Source organism: Camelina sativa, chromosome 8, assembly GCF_000633955.1.
Source record: "Camelina sativa cultivar DH55 chromosome 8, Cs, whole genome shotgun sequence".
Taxonomy (NCBI): Eukaryota; Viridiplantae; Streptophyta; class Magnoliopsida; order Brassicales; family Brassicaceae; genus Camelina; species Camelina sativa.
In genome coordinates, this window is record NC_025692.1 from 26914783 (window position 1) to 26933290 (window position 18508).

Genomic DNA, 18508 nt, shown 5'->3' on the forward strand with positions numbered 1-18508 from the left:
ACTTCTCTAAAACATCTTATATTTTAAAACATATAGAGTAGTTTTAAACTATGAATTTAGAGATATATAGATTGAAATGCATTTATTGAAAGATATGTAGGATGAAAGTAAAATTTGGGCTCTATATGATAGGATATCATAGTTTTAACGTTTTCCATAATGTAAACTTGTCTTACTAAAATTGCTCACTAGGCCCGGCCATAATGTTATAAAATATATTTTGGGCCTTATTAGGGTAATGCTTATAAAAGGTTATTTCAATTCGGTTCGATTCTAATAATAAATTGTACGTAATAGAGAAACGGACTCAACGATTCCTGTAAGCAAAAAGAAAACCTAAACACCTCGATCTGCGTTATCATGGCGAATAGGCGAGAGAGACGGCGACGACAACATCGTAGAAAGCGTAGCCACCAAAAAGTCCAACCAGCAAGAGAAATAATCGACGGTGCAGATTTTATCAACTCTATGCCAGATGAGATCCTGCACCATATTCTCTCCTTTATTCCCACCGAATTGGCCATGACAACTTGCGTCTTATCCGGACGTTGGAGGCATGTATGGTGCGAGAAACCTTGTCTCGACATTATGAGAGTAGACACAAGGCGAAGGCCTGCCGAAGCATAAACCATACCCTAATTTCCTACACGGCTCCCAAAATCAATAGTTTCAATCTTTTATTGAGACTTCTTCACAACACTTCCCCAGAGGTTGATAGCTGGATCGAGTTCGCTATCTCCCGCAATGTGGCGAAGCTGTCTGTGTCCATTGTAGATTTTACATACTCCAAGACTTACAGTTTTCCGGATATCTTCTATCTAAGTTCCTCTCTAAAGCAGCTCACCGTGAAGTTGTCCTATTTTGATATGATTCCCAGATGCATAGTGTCTTGGAAATCCCTAAGGAACTTGTCGCTGTTTTATTGTAGACTTCCGGATGAGTCCATTGAAAATATTCTCTCTGGCTGTCCAATCCTCGAAAGCTTGGAATTGGTTAGATGCAGTTCACTTGAGCGTCTTGATCTGAGTAAATCCCCGAGTCTGAGGAGATTGGAGATAAATTGGTAAAGGGCCAGTCGTGATTGTAGCTCCACACATCCATTACTTGAAATTGGAATACTTTGATAGATCATCTACTTTAGTGGATGTCACTTCTTTGGCCGAAGCTGACCTTAAAATTATCAGTGGAATACACCTTCCCTCGACTGCTGATCTTTATCAAACCATGGCGCTGGAGATGGTAGCAAAATCACACAATGTAGAGAGGCTTACTCTTGGGGGAACCCTTTTTCAGGTATGTTGGCATACTACCTAAAACTCAATTACCATGGCTGGTAGACTTGTTATCATTTGGTTAGCACGCGCCCTTAACTAATGTTTGTTTGATGGTTAATTAAGATGGCCTTGATGAAAACATGAACTTGCTAAGTGGTTTTTCTAACAAATATTTTCATTAGTTATCAGTTTTTTGCTTCCTTTGTTTTTATCTTTTTTGCCAAGGAACCAAAGTCTATGGTAATCAAAAATGTAAATCCAAACTTTTCATTATATATGATATTTACTTGCTTAACAAATAATATATATATATATATATATATTTTCATTAGTGTGACCTTTTAATTTCATCATATCTCGTTTTGTTAGATTCTCTCTCTGGCCGAGGTTCGCGGTGCTCCTTTCCCAACGCTCAAGGTCCAAAATTTGATTGTTAAAACGGAGCTTGTTCGATCTATTATCCAGGTTACTACAAAAATCACCTGGCCTAAAGAAGCTAACATTACACACGATGCCCTGCTACAACATAATGGTATCTATACCACAAACCTCTTTCATTTCCTTTTGTGTTCATAAGACCATGCAAACTAATAACCGACTAGGAACATTCCACGAACCATGTCTTTCACTTTTCTTGGGATATAGGATTGATATTTTTTAAAAATCACTAGTGTTAGTTTGCTTTGGGATAACTATATATTTTGTGCTCTACAGGATATGCATCATTTAAAAGGCTTAATTCCGGATCAGTACTGTTGGAGATCAACATGTGAGGTGTTTCCTACATCAAAGGAGATCTATAAGATGTTGGATTGTAATGATGCAACGTCGAAACTCTTGGCTTCGTTCATTGAATTGGTGGTGAGAAAGGCAAAGACACTAGAGAGGATGGTTATTTGGTTGGGAGGTAGTTACTTTAATGATGCACAATGGTTCGAAGAGCTGCTTCAGATGGTTGAAACGATTTCTCACAACAATAATGTCTCCATTGTGCTCAAACGAAGCAATTGCTAAAAATATTTGCAGCATTATGCTTTTGATGAGTCTTAATATTAGATTCTACCATTGTTACTATATATTGATTACTAATAGATAAACTTTACTCTATTTTAATTGGATTCATCTAAATTAGACATTGTTCTATAGCAGTGTTGACGTTGACTCTAAGTCAAAGTCTCAAAGTCTTGAGTGATGTTTAGTCTTGTTGATTTTTTTCTTCCTTTGTTTTTATATTTTTTGCCAAGGAACCAAAGTCTATGGTAATCAAAATGTAAATCCAAACTTTTCATTATATATGATATTGTTACGAGCCTGTGCCTTCGTTGCAGTTCTAGTAACATGACCCGTGGTGAGTAGCTTAAGTTGCTTAGAAAATAGAGAACGTAAAAGCTAAAGCTTCCCTTAACCCTAGTCTCTCTTAGAGAATAAGGTTAATGCTTGGAAGTTCATTCTTATTAATGTTGTATAGATCTTTATATAGATCTCTATAAACCGACATAAGCAAAGACTAAAAGGAAAACTATCAAAACCTTACATATCATAGAAAAGGAAACATTAAAACTAAGCCTTTGTCGCAATGGCCTTTCTTCTTTGATACGTGAGTCCATACTTTGTATCATTACTCCCCTCCTCCACTAGGAGCTTGTCCTCAAGCTCCAATGCAGGATATGCTTCCAGAAGCTTCCCCGCATCCTCCCATGTTGCATCGTCCTCTGCATCAGCCGTCCATTTGACCAAAAGCTGTCTCTGTCCGCCGCGTATACGAGCCTTAAGGAGCCCCACTGGTTGAGCTGGCACTGAACGGCCATGTAAAACAGGCGGTAGAACTGGTGTATCGGTTGGCTGTTGTCCTTTGTGACCCTTGAGTAGAGAGACATGGAACACATCGTGAATTTTGGAGCCATCCAGAAGTTTTAATCGATATGACACCGTCCCAATATGAACCACTATCTAGAATGGACCATAAAACCTTGGAGAGAGCTTTATGAAGGCCTTCTTAGCCACAGATAGCTGGCGATACGGTTGTAGCTTGAGCCACACACAATCTCCAACACTGAACTCAACAAACCGATGATGTAGATCATAAACAAGCTTCATTCGATTTTGAGCTTCCATTAAACGTTCCCTAGCGAGTGCCAAAAACTCATCACGTTGTCCTAAGGCGACGTCCACAGCCTCCACTTGAGTGCTTCCGCCAGTATAATCTAACAATCTAGGAGGATCTCTCCCATAGACTAGACGAAATGGTGTTGCCTTAAGACCAGTGTGGAAGGACGTATTATAGCAGTACTCGACCCATGGAAGCCACTCCAGCCATTGTCGGGGTGTATCTCCAGTTAAACATCTTAAGTACATTTCCAATGTTCGATTCACCACCTCGGTCTGACCATCGGACTGAGAATGTTAGGCAGTTGTAAAACATAAATTTGTGCCCATCAATTTGAACAATTCTCGCCAAAACAAACTCTGAAATACCAGATCACGATCAGTAACAATGGTCTCTGGGATACCGTGTAAGCGGACAATATCACGGAAGAAAACATGGGCGACAGATCCTGCTGTATATGGGTGACTCAATGCAATGAAATGAGCATATTTCGAAAAGCGATCTACCACCATCAAAATCACCGTTTTCCCAGAAACCTTAGGAAGAGCCTCAACGAAATCCATTGAGATATCTGACCAAACCTGAGTCGGAACTGGAAGCGGTTGGAGCAGCCCACTTGGTTTCAATGTCTCCCATTTATTTTGTTGACAAACTTGACAACCTCGAACAAACTCCTGGACTGTCTTCTTCCACCCTTTCCAGTAGAAATCTCGCCGTATTCGATCCATAGTTTTCTGTACTCCTTCGTGGCCAAAATTATGAAATCCTGAAACCACCTCACCTACCAATTCTGAGCAAGAAGAGAGATACACTCGACCCTTATAGAATATTAATCATCCAATCTTTTGTCAGTTCTCCACAGATAACCTTATCCCGCAATGTAGCAAGCTCTACATCCCTCTCTATTTCACCCCGCAATCGTCCAAAAATACTCGTGTCAGGTCCTTTAAGTGCATATACCTCACATTGACCTGCCTGGTCTTCCTCATCACGTCGAGATAATGCATCGGCTGCCTTGTTGTATTTTCCTGCCCGAAACTCCACCCCAAAAACGAATCCAAGTAGCTTACTAATCCAATGAATCTGCGGAAACGTAGAAAGGCGTTGTTCCAACAAAAATTTTAAACTGTAATGGTTTGTGCGAATCAAGAATCGACGGCCCCATAAGTAAGACCTCCAATGAATCACCGCTTTAGCTAAATCAATGAGTTCTCTTTCGTATGCTGCAAGTTTATGGTGAGGGGCTACTAGTTACCGACTAAAAAATGCAATAAGGTGATCTCGTTGATGAAGAACTGCTCCAATGCCACTGCCTGAAGCATCACACTCCACAACAAACTCTTGTGAAAAATCTGGCAAGGCTAAAACAGGAGCTTCAGACAAAGCTTGTTTTAATGATACAAATGCTACTTCAGCTGCCTCATTCCAAAGAAACCCCGTTTTTTTAAGAAGTTGTGTCAAAGGAGTAGCTAATACACCATAGCCTTTAATAAATTTCCGGTAATACCCCGACAAGCCTAGAAACCCACGAACAGCTTTTATTGTCAGCGGTCTTGGCCATTCTTTCACAGCAGTTATCTTAGACTCATCCACACGAACTTCCCCACTAGAAATTACATTTCCAAGGTACCCCACTTCCTCTCTCCCAAACGAACACTTGGAGTGTTTGAGGAACAGCTTATGCGCTCGCAAAAGCTCAAAAACCTCTCGCATATGATGCAAATGCTGGTCCCAAGTGGCGCTATAAATTAGAATGTCGTCGAAGAAGACAAGCACAAATTTTCCTAACATACCTTGAAACACCAAATTCATGAGGCTTTGAAATGTAGATGGTGCATTCGAGAGACCGAAAGGCATTACTAAAAATTCATAATGGCTGTGATGCGTTCTAAATGCCGTCTTTTCAATGTCTTCATCACACATTCGCATATGATGATAACCAGACGTGAGGTCGAGCTTGGTAAAATAACGTGCCCCATGTAACTCGTCAAGGAGTTCCTCAACCACTGGGATTGGAAATTTTTCCTTGATTGTGACCTTGTTAAGTTCACGATAATCAATACAGAACCGCCAAGTTTTGTCAACCTTCTTAACTAACAACACCGGAGAAGAGAAAAGCGACGAACTAGGCCGTATAATGCCATGACGCAATATCTCTGAACATTGCCTTTCAATCTCATCCTTTAAAAGATGAGGGTAGCGATACGGTCTAATCGCGATAGGGTTGGCTCCTTGAATGAGCCGAATACAATGATCACAAGGTCGTTGGGGTGGAAATTCTGTTGGTTAATCGAATAACTCCGCAAACTCCACTAACAACTTGTCCAGTAATTAAGAAGAAACTTGCGTCATCATTACCTTCATAGTGAAGCTGTGAACTGATTTGTGTTGAGTGATAGGAACTACATTCTCCCCTGTAATAAAAATTTCCTCCCCATTATCGAACCAGTCCTCAAGTGTATCATTTTGGATGGAGTTTAAATTAGGACTGTGGTCCTTCCTCTCCTTAGCCTCTCCATGCCATTTGATCAAAGTATCTGCATGAGTAAACTCAATAGTATGTGCTGGACCATCCCATATCACACGTCCTAAGGCATTCAACCAGCGAATACCGAGAACGACATCAAACCCACTTAACGGAATCGCAAAACAGTCTATCGTGAACTTGTCTCCTTCTACCATCATTGGAGGAACCTTGCACAACCCGTCGATTACACACTTGCCACCATCGGCTAGAGATACGAACCTTCCCGGCCGCCGTCGTATTGGTATTTCCAACTTCTCTGCTAGACTACTCTGGATAAAATTGTGAGTACTCCATGTGTCCAACAATGTCCATCCTGTTCCAGTTGCAATGTCTGCTTTCACTTGAAAAGTGCTCTCGTTTTGTTCTCCTTTCATAGCATTGAGGGAGAGATTGGTGTCCTCATCGTCAAAGGGCTCATCATCCATATTCTCGCCCTCCAAGAGGGGTCTAATATAGAACAAAACTGCCTTACAAGCATGACCAGGGCCATACAAGTCATCACAATTAAAACATAGTCCCTTAGCTCTTCTTTCAGCCATCTCAGGTTTTGTTAAATTTTTCCAAACTAATTTTTGTGAATTTTGTTTCTGCTCCGCTGGTCCCATATGAAAAGCCTCTCCGCCTCTTACCACTTGAGTTCCTCGATAACCGGTTGAGGTTGGTCGTGAGGTTGGGTTTGAATAGCGTGTGGGGTGGGGCTGTGTGTCCGCCAAAAGTACGAACTCTTCTATCATTCTCGATTTTATACTCATTGTCCCTTGCATATTCCATGGCTTCAAATATTGTCTCGGGTCTCAAATACTCCACTTTTTTCTCAAGGAATCAGTTAAACCCACACAGAACTGCCATAGGTGTTGATCCCCTGTTAGCTTTGTTTGCCTTACCAAACATTCCTCAAACTGGTCACAATACTCGTCTACCGTTCCTGTGTGTCGTAGGTTACTTAGCTCACCCATAGGATTTACTGCATCTGCTCTGCCAAATATACTTTTGCAGATTTTCTTGAACTCTGCCCAACCCAATCGATGCTTAGTTAACCTTCGCAAATTGGTATACCAATGATGTGCTTTATCAGACAACACAAAAGTTTCTTGACGCACTTTCACATCATCGTTGTAGATACCTTGATCCTCAAAATAGTCTTCACACTTCTGCAGCCATTCAACAGCATTCGTTGACCCATCATATGCCGGAAATTCTATCTTCGACGGTGGAACTATGATTCTCTCAGCTTCCCTCCCTTCACTCTCTCTTCCTGCAGCTCCACCTTTCAAAACAGCCTCCTTGTGCACCCTCACGTCCCCCGTCATGTGAGTGGATCGCTCTTCTTGTGGAAGTTCCCCAATTGGCCTCACTGACCATTCTCCACCACCATCTTGCAATCGGTGACCATGTTCTCTTCCCAAAGAGCGTTGTGCCCAAGGTCCACTAGAAGAAGTGCCTTTACCTTCTCCTCCGTTGGTGTTGTTATTTTTTCCTGCTTTAGAAACCGGTGTTGTGTCTTTTTCAGCCTCCTCTACTTCAACTCCCATCACCGAGGCCAAAAAACGAATTTTCCCTAAGACCTCTTGCTTATCGGCTTTCATAACTTCCTTGATCTGGGTTTGCTCTTCACGAACCTCTTCCAATCTTGACTTATTCTGCTCCCGCTCCTCCTGCTGATCCGCTTTTATGGACTCAAGGGCGGCTTGGTGTGAGGTTGAAGTCTGTCGGAGCTCACTCAGATCTGTTCCGAACGATCTGTTCATGTCTCCAAGCGTCTTCATAACTTGCTCAAAATGTGATGTAGTCATCGCCCCTTTTCCCATTGAACCGGCTTGCTCTGATACCAAGATGTTACGAGCCTGAGCCTTCGCTGCAGTTCTAGTAATAGGACCTGTGGTGAGTAGCTTAAGTTGCTTAGAAAATAGAGAACGTAAAAGCTAAAGCTTCCCTTAACCCTAGTCTCTCTTAGAGAATAAGGTTAATGCTTGGAATTTCATTCTTATTAATGTTGTAGAGATCTTTATATAGATCTCTATAAACCGACATAAGCAAAGACTAAAAGGAAAACTATCAAAACCTTACATATCATAGAACAGGAAACATTAAAACTAAGCCTTTGCCGCAATGGCCTTTCTTCTTTGATACGTGAGTCCATACTTCGTATCAGATATTTACTTGCTTAACAAATAATATATATATATATATATATATATATTTTTTCATTAGTGTGACCTTTTAATTTCATCATATCTCGTTTTGTTAGATTCTCTCTCTGGCCGAGGTTCGCCATGCTCCTTTCCCAACGCTCAAGGTCCAAAATTTGATTGTTAAAACGGAGCTTGTTCGATCTATTATCCCTGGTATATTAAGGTTACTACAAAATTCACCTGGCCTAAAGAAGCTAACATTACATACGATGCCCTGCTACAACATAATGGTATCTATACCACAAACCTCTTTCATTTCCTTTTGTGTTCATAAGACCATGCAAACTAATAACCGACTAGGAACATTCCACGAACCATGTCTTTCACTTTTCTTGGGATATAGGATTGATATTTTTTAAAAATCACTAGTGTTAGTTTGCTTTGGGATAACTATATATTTTGTGCTCTACAGGATATGCATCATTTAAAAGGCTTAATTCCGGATCAGTACTGTTGGAGATCAACATGTGAGGTGTTTCCTACATCAAAGGAGATCTATAAGATGTTGGATTGTAATGATGCAACGTCGAAACTCTTGGCTTCGTTCATTGAATTGGTGGTGAGAAAGGCAAAGACACTAGAGAGGATGGTTATTTGGTTGGGAGGTAGTTACTTTAATGATGCACAATGGTTCGAAGAGCTGCTTCAGATGGTTGAAACGATTTCTCACAACAATAATGTCTCCATTGTGCTCAAACGAAGCAATTGCTAAAAATATTTGCATCATTATGCTTTTGATAAGTCGTAATATTAGATTCTACCATTGTTACTATATATTGATTACTAATAGATAAACTTTACTCTATTTTAATTGGATTCATCTAAATTAGACATTGTTCTATAGCAGCTGTTGACGTTGACTCTAAGTCAAAGTCTCAAAGTCTTGAGTGATGTTTAGTCTTGTTGATTTTTTCTACTTGCAATGTATCATGTAAAACGCCTATACAATGAGTAAATATATAGAGAGATCTCTTTTATTTTCTGAATACAAAATCTCTCTGTTCTATAATTAAATACTTTGTTTCACTATTTCAATCATACTGCATAAAGTTTCCGGTTATGCTTGGAATCAGCTAGCTCAGGATCTGACATCATTGAAGATGGAGACGATTTAGAGCCTTCAATACGGTTAGCAATCACCCAATAACACATTGTCCCAAGTGTTGACACCATGATCAATGCTCCAATAGCCGTTACACCAATCGCTAAAGGCTTCTCTTTCTTTCCAACAACAACAAAAGACAGCGATACGAACGCTACTGATATCATAATGCAAGCCATCCACATGAGTTTGTTGATGATCGCCATCATTTGCTTCTTTGCTCTCCTCTCTATAACCACCACTGATGTCTGAACCACAACCACAGCTAAAGAGATGAAAAGCGCGAAAGAATCAAACACTACGAATATCAAGAACTCGGGTCTTGGAGCTGCTCTCGCTTCCCCAAGTGAATACCCTGGAGGAACATTTTTCGGGTCATCCGTGAACTGGCCTGGAACATTAAAGATGGCTGCAAAAGCAACGGTTGCTATGAGAATTGCAACTAAGGTAGTGGAGTTTATGGCGTTGTTGAGTCCTTCTGTGTGCATTTTGTTGACCCGTTTAGCGATTCCTTGAATCTCTCTTCTCGTTCTCCCGGTTTGTTCAAGCTGAGTATGCACCTCGTGGCCTATCTCACTGACTGTTTCTTTCAGTTTCTTAGAAGAGCCTGATGGTTCCACTTTTGACGCTGGCTTTATGGATCTTGCGTTCTGCATACCGATCTTTTGCAGAAGCGGTACAATCTCGTGCATTCCGGTTTTCTCAGCGATATCAAGAGCTGTTTCTCCAGATTTATTAACCGCCACTCTACTAACTTCACAATAGTTTAAAGCTGTCTGAACAATCTACAAAGAAAACAAAGCTTAACTAACTTTTTGACGCAACAACAACTTAAAAAAAGATTGTAATCTCTCTCAAGTCAAACAAACAATTACCTCTGCTCTGTTTTTATGGACAGCTATATGCAAAGGAGTGTTTCCTTTATTATCCGCGGCATTGATCAACGAAGGATCTGCTGTCATCAACGCATCCACGATCTCAGTGTTTTGTCCTTTAACAGCCATGTGAAGCACGGTTTGACCTTTCTTGTCAACTCTTGTAACCATTCCAGCCTTCTTTTCAATGAGCTCCTTCACGATAACCGTGTGCCCGTTCCTAGCTGCAGAGTGCAGAGCCGTTTTACCGTTGCTCCTCGCAATAGCAGCTAAGTCCACACCTTTATCCAACAGGAAACAAACAATCTCTCTGTGGCCTTGTGAAGCCGCCGTGTGAAGCGCCGTCGTTTTGGATGAATCAAATGTAAATGAGAGTTCTGGGTTTGCCTCTATCAACACATCAAGAACCTCTACAACAACCAAACACACATCAAGAAATCTTTATCAATAAGCATCGAAATAGCAATTTCATCTTCTAGGTATTGTTACGTAATTAGAATGAACTACTTGATTTGCAAAATTGCTAATTCTTGAGAGCAAAGACTTATTGAGAATCAAGTCAACTCACGTAGATGTCCGTTCTTGGCAGCGATGTGAAAGGCGTCGAAGCCGTTCTTGGCTTTGGTTCCGGCTAAGACAGAGTCGGAGTGTTTCATCAGAATCTTAACCATGTCGGTGTGGCCGTACTCCGCGGCAACGTATAAAGCCGTTTCACCGGACTGGTTCTGCTCCGCCAACAGCTCTTTCAGCTCCACGCCGTCGTGTTCGCCGATCATCTCCAAAAGAAGTTCCGTGTTGCCTTCTCTACCCGCCGTGTGTAACGGCGTGTCGTCACGTCTCGCCGTCATCTGCTTCGCCATCGTCTTCTTCTTGTTCTCTTTCATGGTGATGATGATGGTTCTGTTCTGTTCTGTTGAAAGAATCTTTGGAATTCAGATCGAGTTATGGGGACTGGACATGAGATGATTTGAGGAATAAATTAGACAAGAGTAACATGAATTCTCTGGACAAGAAACAAAAGAAAAATATTATTAATCATATTCTGCTCGTGGTTTTTTGGCTTCTTGTGTTGTTTTATCAAATATCTTAAAAATCATTATCTTGATTACAATATACCATAATCAAACCTTAGTGTCCACTCGAAGCAATCGTTATTGGTAGTATGATAGTATCTATGTGAACGTGGAAATTTTAATGATTAATGATTATACCAAACATTGTGGAAATTTTATCCGCTAGTGGAAATCCAACCATGAAAACTAACTGCTCCAAAGTGTAACTTAAATTTTTTCACAAGCTCTGAAAGTGTGAGTTACGAGTCTAATAAAGGTTGAGACTCTCTGTTTCGTTTTGACCGCATAGCGCAGTGGATTAGCGCGTTTGACTTCGAATCAAAAGGTCGTGGATTAGACTCCCACTATGGTCGTTTTTTTATTTTTTCCTATAAAGTATGTAGGCCTGGGCAATAATACTCGTATTTGACCTGTTACTCGGCTTGTATCCGTCCCAAAAAAAGGGTATCCACAGCGTAGGGTCGAATAAAAGGTATTATAATTATATTACCCGTGAGTAAGGGACGAGTATAGGGTATTAGTTTAGTTTTCAATACCCGTCATGTTACTCGTCTCTTTACCCAACCCGTAAATACCATTTAATATTTTGTATTATTATTAATTTATAAATATATTATAGAGTTAAGTTAAAGCCTAAGTTCAACTTAGTCCAACTGAAATGATATATACGACGCCCAATTGAATTAATATTTTATTTTTATTTTTAAGTTCGTAATTTTCTAATTTTGGACTTATAAATTGCATACATATATGATTTTTTTCTTTTCGGATTTTGGAATATGAAATTATTATTGCGATTATTGATAATTTTTTTTTATCGAATATTCACTTATCCGGGTAAGAGTAAATGGTCGGGTATTTAAAGGGTCAACTATTTTTTTCCGGGTACCCGTTATTTAAAGATCGAGTACGAGTAATTTTTTTCTATTACCCGTTAGAGTCGGATCAGGTAAAGAGTATTAGAAAATTTAAGGGTACCCGTCCTATGCCCAGCCCTAGAAGTATGAACCAAAGATCTTTGCGTCTACGTCCATATGCTGTACCGTGTTCTCTATCTGAATAAACAAACTTGAACCACGTTCTCTAGTGTGACTTCTGTCTGATTCAAGACCTTGTCATTTGCAACGTTTTATACTTAAAATCATTATCATTCCTTAACATTACAAGTTAATTAACCCAACAAGATTGATATGAAAATTTAAGAAACAAGAGAAACGGCAACACCCAGACTTGGTTCAATATAATATGAAATGATTGTTTGAGAGAGTTTGTTCTGTTTGATGACAAAACTTGAGTAAAACTAAAAAAGAAAAGGTGGGACAAGAAGGGGAGAATACATAAGCCGATAATCAAAAGCTCAATCATCATCATTTCTAGTAGCTAAAGCTCGATAATGAAACTACACTTTGATCGCATACTTCCTCACTGGGAAATACATCTCTTTCTTCTTCTCACGCTCTGTCTTCAACGAAGACTGTACCACAAACAACCCATATAATACCAAAGTTAAGACCATTTCATCCAATTTTTCAAAAGGCAGAGGTTACTACTACTGGGGCAGCTACCTAATGTTGGAAACCAACTACAAAAGCAAGCAGAAAGAGGGCAGCTTTGAAATTGGAAATGGTAACGAACCTGATGCTTGGTGAGGCGTCTACGGATAGCACGTGTTTTCTTAGGGCGGAGATCAAGAGGCAAGAGCTTCTTGTTCTTGTATGCTTCTCTTAAAGCAGACTTCTGCTTCTGGGAGATCACTGTCAACACCTGAGCGATGGATTTCCTCACAACCTTGCTGTATATATCAGAAACACACAAATATTAAGTTGACAACCAAAACGTCCATTAATGAAACAATACACTTTCGATTGATTTAAGATACAAGTTCTACTCATAGAAGCATTGACACTATAAGCTAAATGCATACTACACTACACTTTCTCTAACAGTGCAGCACATATGCGATTCCTACCAAAAATCTTCAATTTGGCTTACAAGAACGGTGAAATTAAGATTGCATATACTCTCTAAATCGAAATGACACGAACCCTAATAAGCAAGTAAACCTAAACCAAACACTAAATTCAAACAATTGTGGATATAAGTAGTATACAACACATTTCACATATGCGTATATGTAGAAATCGATAACGTACATTTTAGAGAGCTTGTTGGGTGCACCTCCGGTGACTTTAGCGACACGGAGGAGAGCGAGCTCAGCCTTGAACTCCTTCAACTGGTTCTGAAGATCAGTCTTCGATTTATCCCTAAGTTCATGAACCTTGATCCTCGCTTTAACAACAAAACAAAACCCAGTCAGAAAAAACGAATGATGAAGAAGAACTCAATTTGAACACGAATTAGATAAGAAGATTTATAAGAATCTCGTCATACCCATCGTGAGCTTGCTGGTGGTTGAATTGAACTGATGTGCCGCTCGCTACCTGGTCGCTTCTGGCTCCAAGAGTCGCAAACCCTAATTTTGATGAAGAAGGCTAATTTATACGAAGCCCTTTTTGAGTGACAAAAAAAACCCTCGAGACTCTTTTTGGAAGTGATACTGGGCTGTTTAAAAGCCCAATCGTTTTATTCATCCGTCATGGGCTTTTTATTCTAAATTGGTTTGGTATAAAAAGAGATATAAAGTGGGAATAGTGAAAGCAAAGAGGAATAAATTCGTCAATAAACTCCAACGAGTATCAGATTCTCAATTTCTTTCGAGTTTGTTGGTGTTTGTGAGAATTAGATTCGGAACTATCAATAAGGGGTTCGCAAAAATTGGTCTTTTCATGTTCTTACGTTTTTATGTGTAACCATTTCTTTTCTTATAGAACATTTGACTCAATACATATTTTTGTTTTGGATATGGAAAACCAAATTTTTAATCATGTTTTTCTAAGCAAAACTTATTTTAAGCTATACAGAGTCCAAATAATACAGTCCAAGACCATCAGTTCTAGGTCTACCTAGCAATCTCTCTCGCACATTGGTTTAATAAGAATACGAATAATATTTACTTTCTCTAAAGTCGATCCCATCAACCAAAAAAAATATCTTTAACAGGAACATAAGAAAAGGAGAAAATATATATAATATTAAAATTTTAATTTATATTTGACTACAGAAACCTCTTCGCATTTTAATTGCATACACAACAACTATAGACTTTGTCTTACAATACACAAGCAAAACAAGATATGTTATGTGCGTCTCAAGCATCAACAACAACCATTTGCTCAACCATGGATAAAACCTCACAACCTTCTTCTTCTACTTCAGCCACAATACGGCTCGGTGGTCGAGCCATCGACCGTCATAACCCAATCATACGTGACGGTCGGAGACTCACTCCTCCACCTTCTCCAAACCTTAATCCCTCTTCTACGTCTTCTTCTACTTATCATACTCCTCTCAAGACTAGATTAGGTCTAAAGAGTAGTGAGCAAAAACGTGTAGCGAAGAGGAAGAGCAAGAAAGGTGAATCTGACGTTGGTAAGTCACCGATTAGTTGTTTTAGCAGTGACACTCCTCAGGGCTCTTCAAGATACTTATTGAGCAACCCGGTTCTCTTCGACGGGTTTGTGGATTCCGACCCGATTCAACTACCTATTGATGAACCGGAGATAACCAAAGCTGATGATTTGGATAACTTTCATGACGATAGACTGATCATAAACGCCTCAAAGTATGTTTCATCTTCTTCTTCTTCTTCTTTCTTGGATAAGAAGAAACCCGATTTCTTCCAAGGGTTTTTGGATTATGAACCGGTTCTGTCTCCGGATAATCCTTTCTCTGAACCAACAAAAGCTTCTCCTACAGCATCGCTAAGCTCACTTGAAGATAAAGATGATGTTTCCTCCCCGGACTTCAAATTCTCTCTTCCTCCTCCACCACCTCCTTCTCCTCCTCCGCCGTCGCCGCCACCGCCACCGACATCACAGGAGAAGAACTCCTCTTCCGATCAAGTAAGTCATTTAACAAAACCATTCTTCTTAATGCTGAGATTATATGTAACATCAAGCATAACAATCTTTCTTGCTTTGTCTAAAGGTGGTTGTTCTGAGAGTGTCACTTCATTGCAAAGGCTGTGCCGGGAAAGTCAAGAAACATCTATCAAAATTGAAAGGTAACTAGCAAAGTTATTTCTTAATAACTGACTGTGAATTAGAGATCATTTGTATCTTGATTTGTAAAAATACTCTGTTTTTTTTTTGTACTTTTTGATCGTTTTTGTTATATGCAGGAGTGACGTCGTATAACATAGACTTCGCAGCAAAGAAGGTTACCGTGACGGGAGACGTAATGCCGTTGACTGTGTTGGCGAGTATTTCCAAAATTAAAAACGCACTGTTTTGGTCAGAGATTATTATTACTCAGAAGTAAATCCATTTTTTTTATTCCTCTGTTTTCTTTATATGTATGTTCTTATCTTTATTTTTTTGGAAGACAAACTTTGTGAAAATGTTATTCTTTTTGTGTTCATTTGTGTGTTGTTATGGCATTAGAATTTAAGGGAAAAAAAATTAGAATTGTGATAAGAGTTTGAAATGACTTGAATGTAGTTGGATTGAATTTGAATTGCTTTTATGGCATACATAAAATGTAACGCGTGTACTCTGCTTGAATTTGGATCATTTTAATCAACATATCAACATATCTTTTGTCCCCCTTTCTTGTTTTGACACTAATGGTAAAGAAAAAATATTTACATTGACAAGATATCCAAAAGTTTTATATAACTCCCCCCCCCCCCCNNNNAATATCAGCTTTGTGTTGTGTGTGTAAAACAAAAGTAAATATTGTGATGGAAAAATCAACTTCTATTCTTGTGTTAATTTTGTTTGGTCTCCTATTCGCTTGTGTCATCGAAGCCACTGAGACGAACCTTCAGGATGAGACCAGCGGCGGTTCACAACGCAATGGTCCCTCCATCAGGACCAAGCAGACGAAACCAACCACGGTCGGTGTAAAACCATGGTCACCATCACAACGCGATAGCCTTCGGAATGTTACCAAAATACATTCCAGTCCCACCATCAGCACCAAGCAAGAAGACGCATAGGAGAGACGGACCAAGCAAGAACAAGCAAAGGAGAGACACTAAAGAAAATAATTTTATTAAGACGTAATATTTAGTCACGATAAAAAGTATTTAGTTACAATATTGTTGTATAAACGGTGTAACTCTCCGATCGTAACGTACGGTGATCTTGGATAATGATTCAAACGTGCACAAGAGCACTTTCCTTAAAGAGTATTTCGACCCTTCTCTCAAGCCTAGGGTTATGCGAAATCCTTTGTAGGATATAACAATCAAAGTTTTCTCTCTTGTTTTAGGCTAAGATTCAAGAGAAACAAATAGAGATTTTGTGTTTTGTCACCAAAATTTTTCTGAAACTTTGATTTTTGTGAATCTGATTTTTCTCTCTCGGTATCTCACTTCTTCTTACTCTCGATTTCTTCCTTTGTTTTTTGATGTGGAGAAACATAGTATATATAATGGTCGATGGTTGTGACGAACTTTTGCAACCGTTCGTTGAATAAGTGTGACCATTCACTCAAACATTGTAATGATTAATAATATAACCGTTTAATAACACTTAAATCTCCAATAAATATAAACATTCTTACGAATTTGTGACGATTTTTGAATGGTTGCAATACAATCGTTACAACTTTTTATTTGTAACAAAACCGTCACAAGACTTGCAACAGATATATTAGTAACCGTTTTGTCATAAATAATTACGACACAAAAAGTAACAAAATTGTCTCAATTACAGACTAACAAAACGTTTTAAAATCGTCACAATTCGTGTTTAGAATAACAAATACTCAAAAATTTGTCGCAGAATTTTAACAAATACTCAAAAATCATGATATTTTGTGACTATCATAATGTCCAATAAGTTAGTTTCTCTTTCTCTCAATTGGTTTACTCTCTCTCTAGGTTTAGGAGGCACGAAATTATAAAAAATAAAACCCTAATCATATCTTAAATAAGTCTTCTTAAATTAGGGTTAGAGAATTGGCTTAATGGGCTTTGTATAAATGACATAACAATTTATACTATTTTATGACTAATGTTTACTTATTTTAATGTCACAAATTGTGACTTGCATATCTGTTATAAGTTCATAACTAATTTGCAACAACATATTGATCACAATATAGTCATAAGAGTGACGATTAATATTATCGTAGCATTTTCGTCACTAATTGTGACAAATTTTGGTTATGATTTTTTTTTTGTCATGATATAATGACAAAAATACTATGAATTTATGACAAATAAATTAAGTCATAATATCGTATTAAAAATGTCACAAATTTATGACAAAAATTTTATGCCTCAAAAATACGTTTCAATAAAATTATTTTCTTGGAGTGAGACTCCTCTAACGCCACCACATAGATATGTGTGATAGTCGTTTCATCTAACATATTCTTCTCACGTAGAAGAAGTAATCATGCTTTAATAAGTCATCCGCTATATATGTAAAAAAACCAATCCTCTATGTTAATAAATTTGATTTGTGAATCTGATCGAACAATAAAAGTACGGTAACTAACAAATACTCAACTTCTTGATCGTGCATGTGTTTATTTCTTGTATTCATAATCATAACAATCATCAAATCTTCAATACGATAACTATTCAAAAGACAAAACTCCAAATCCAAACCCCAACATTTCTAAGCAAAAGCTCAAAGCTCAAAGCAAAAATATGTTACCAAAAAACGTTCCGATCCCACCATCAAGACCAAGCAGAAAAGAAACTCCTCCAACGCCACCACATAGATCTGTGTGATAGTCGTTTCATCTAACATATTCTTCTCACGTAGAAGATTTAATAAGTCATCCGCTATATATGTAAAAAACCAATCCTCTATGTTAATAAATTTGATCTGTGAATCTGATCGAACAATAAAAGTACGACAACTAACAAATAATCAACTTCTTGATCGTGCATGTGTTATTTCTTGTATTCATAACAATCATCAAATCTTAAATACGATAACTACTCAAAAGACAAAACTCCAAATACAAATTCTAATCTTTATCTTTATTTTTTTCTAAGACAAACTTTGTGAAAATGAGAATTAAAAAAAAAATAGAATTGTGATAAGTGGGAGTTATTGGTTTGAGATTTGAATAGAATTTTAAAGATTTTAAATATTATGTAGAATTTGTTGTTATTAGATCAAGATTTTGTTGAACTCTCTTAAAGTTTAGTGTTATTAGTTTGTGATTTGTAAAAAGTCATTTAAAATTTTAACAAATCTAGGTTCTTAGATTCAGACTTTTATAAAATCATTAAAAGTTTTGTGTTATTCAATTAAAACAAAAGAATCTATGAT

The 18508-nt window shown here is 38.3% G+C and overlaps 4 protein-coding genes and 1 pseudogene across 5 annotated transcripts; 3 read left to right on the plus strand and 2 right to left on the minus strand.

Moving 5' to 3' along the window:
* On the plus strand, positions 361 to 8812 carry LOC104709978 (annotated as a pseudogene).
* Positions 8994 to 11182, minus strand: LOC104708882 (ankyrin repeat-containing protein At5g02620-like). Of its 2 annotated transcripts, none has more exons than XM_019229030.1 (3): positions 10646 to 11182; positions 10078 to 10487; positions 8994 to 9978 (listed from the first exon to the last, which is right to left on the minus strand). In XM_019229030.1, exons 1-3 carry the CDS (start codon positions 10959 to 10961, stop codon positions 9136 to 9138), a joined length of 1569 nt encoding a protein of 522 aa, XP_019084575.1. In that variant the 5' UTR covers positions 10962 to 11182; the 3' UTR covers positions 8994 to 9135. The 2 variants fall into 2 exon arrangements, with proteins under 2 accessions (XP_019084575.1, XP_010423840.1); XM_010425538.2 differs by having other exon boundaries at positions 8994 to 9987; positions 10646 to 11169.
* On the minus strand, positions 12362 to 13653 carry LOC104708883 (60S ribosomal protein L35-4). Its single transcript, XM_010425539.1, has 4 exons — positions 13542 to 13653; positions 13304 to 13439; positions 12786 to 12942; positions 12362 to 12624 (listed from the first exon to the last, which is right to left on the minus strand). The coding sequence occupies exons 1-4, from the start codon at positions 13543 to 13545 to the stop codon at positions 12550 to 12552; spliced, it is 372 nt and encodes a 123-aa protein (XP_010423841.1). The 5' UTR covers positions 13546 to 13653; the 3' UTR covers positions 12362 to 12549.
* Positions 14279 to 15281, plus strand: LOC104709980 (protein SODIUM POTASSIUM ROOT DEFECTIVE 1-like). The gene is made up of 2 exons (XM_019229172.1): positions 14279 to 15112; positions 15198 to 15281. The coding sequence occupies exons 1-2, from the start codon at positions 14345 to 14347 to the stop codon at positions 15279 to 15281; spliced, it is 852 nt and encodes a 283-aa protein (XP_019084717.1). The 5' UTR covers positions 14279 to 14344.
* Positions 15915 to 17958, plus strand: LOC104709981. Its single transcript, XM_010426510.2, has 2 exons — positions 15915 to 16203; positions 17848 to 17958. Exons 1-2 carry the CDS (start codon positions 15952 to 15954, stop codon positions 17956 to 17958), a joined length of 363 nt encoding a protein of 120 aa, XP_010424812.1. The 5' UTR covers positions 15915 to 15951.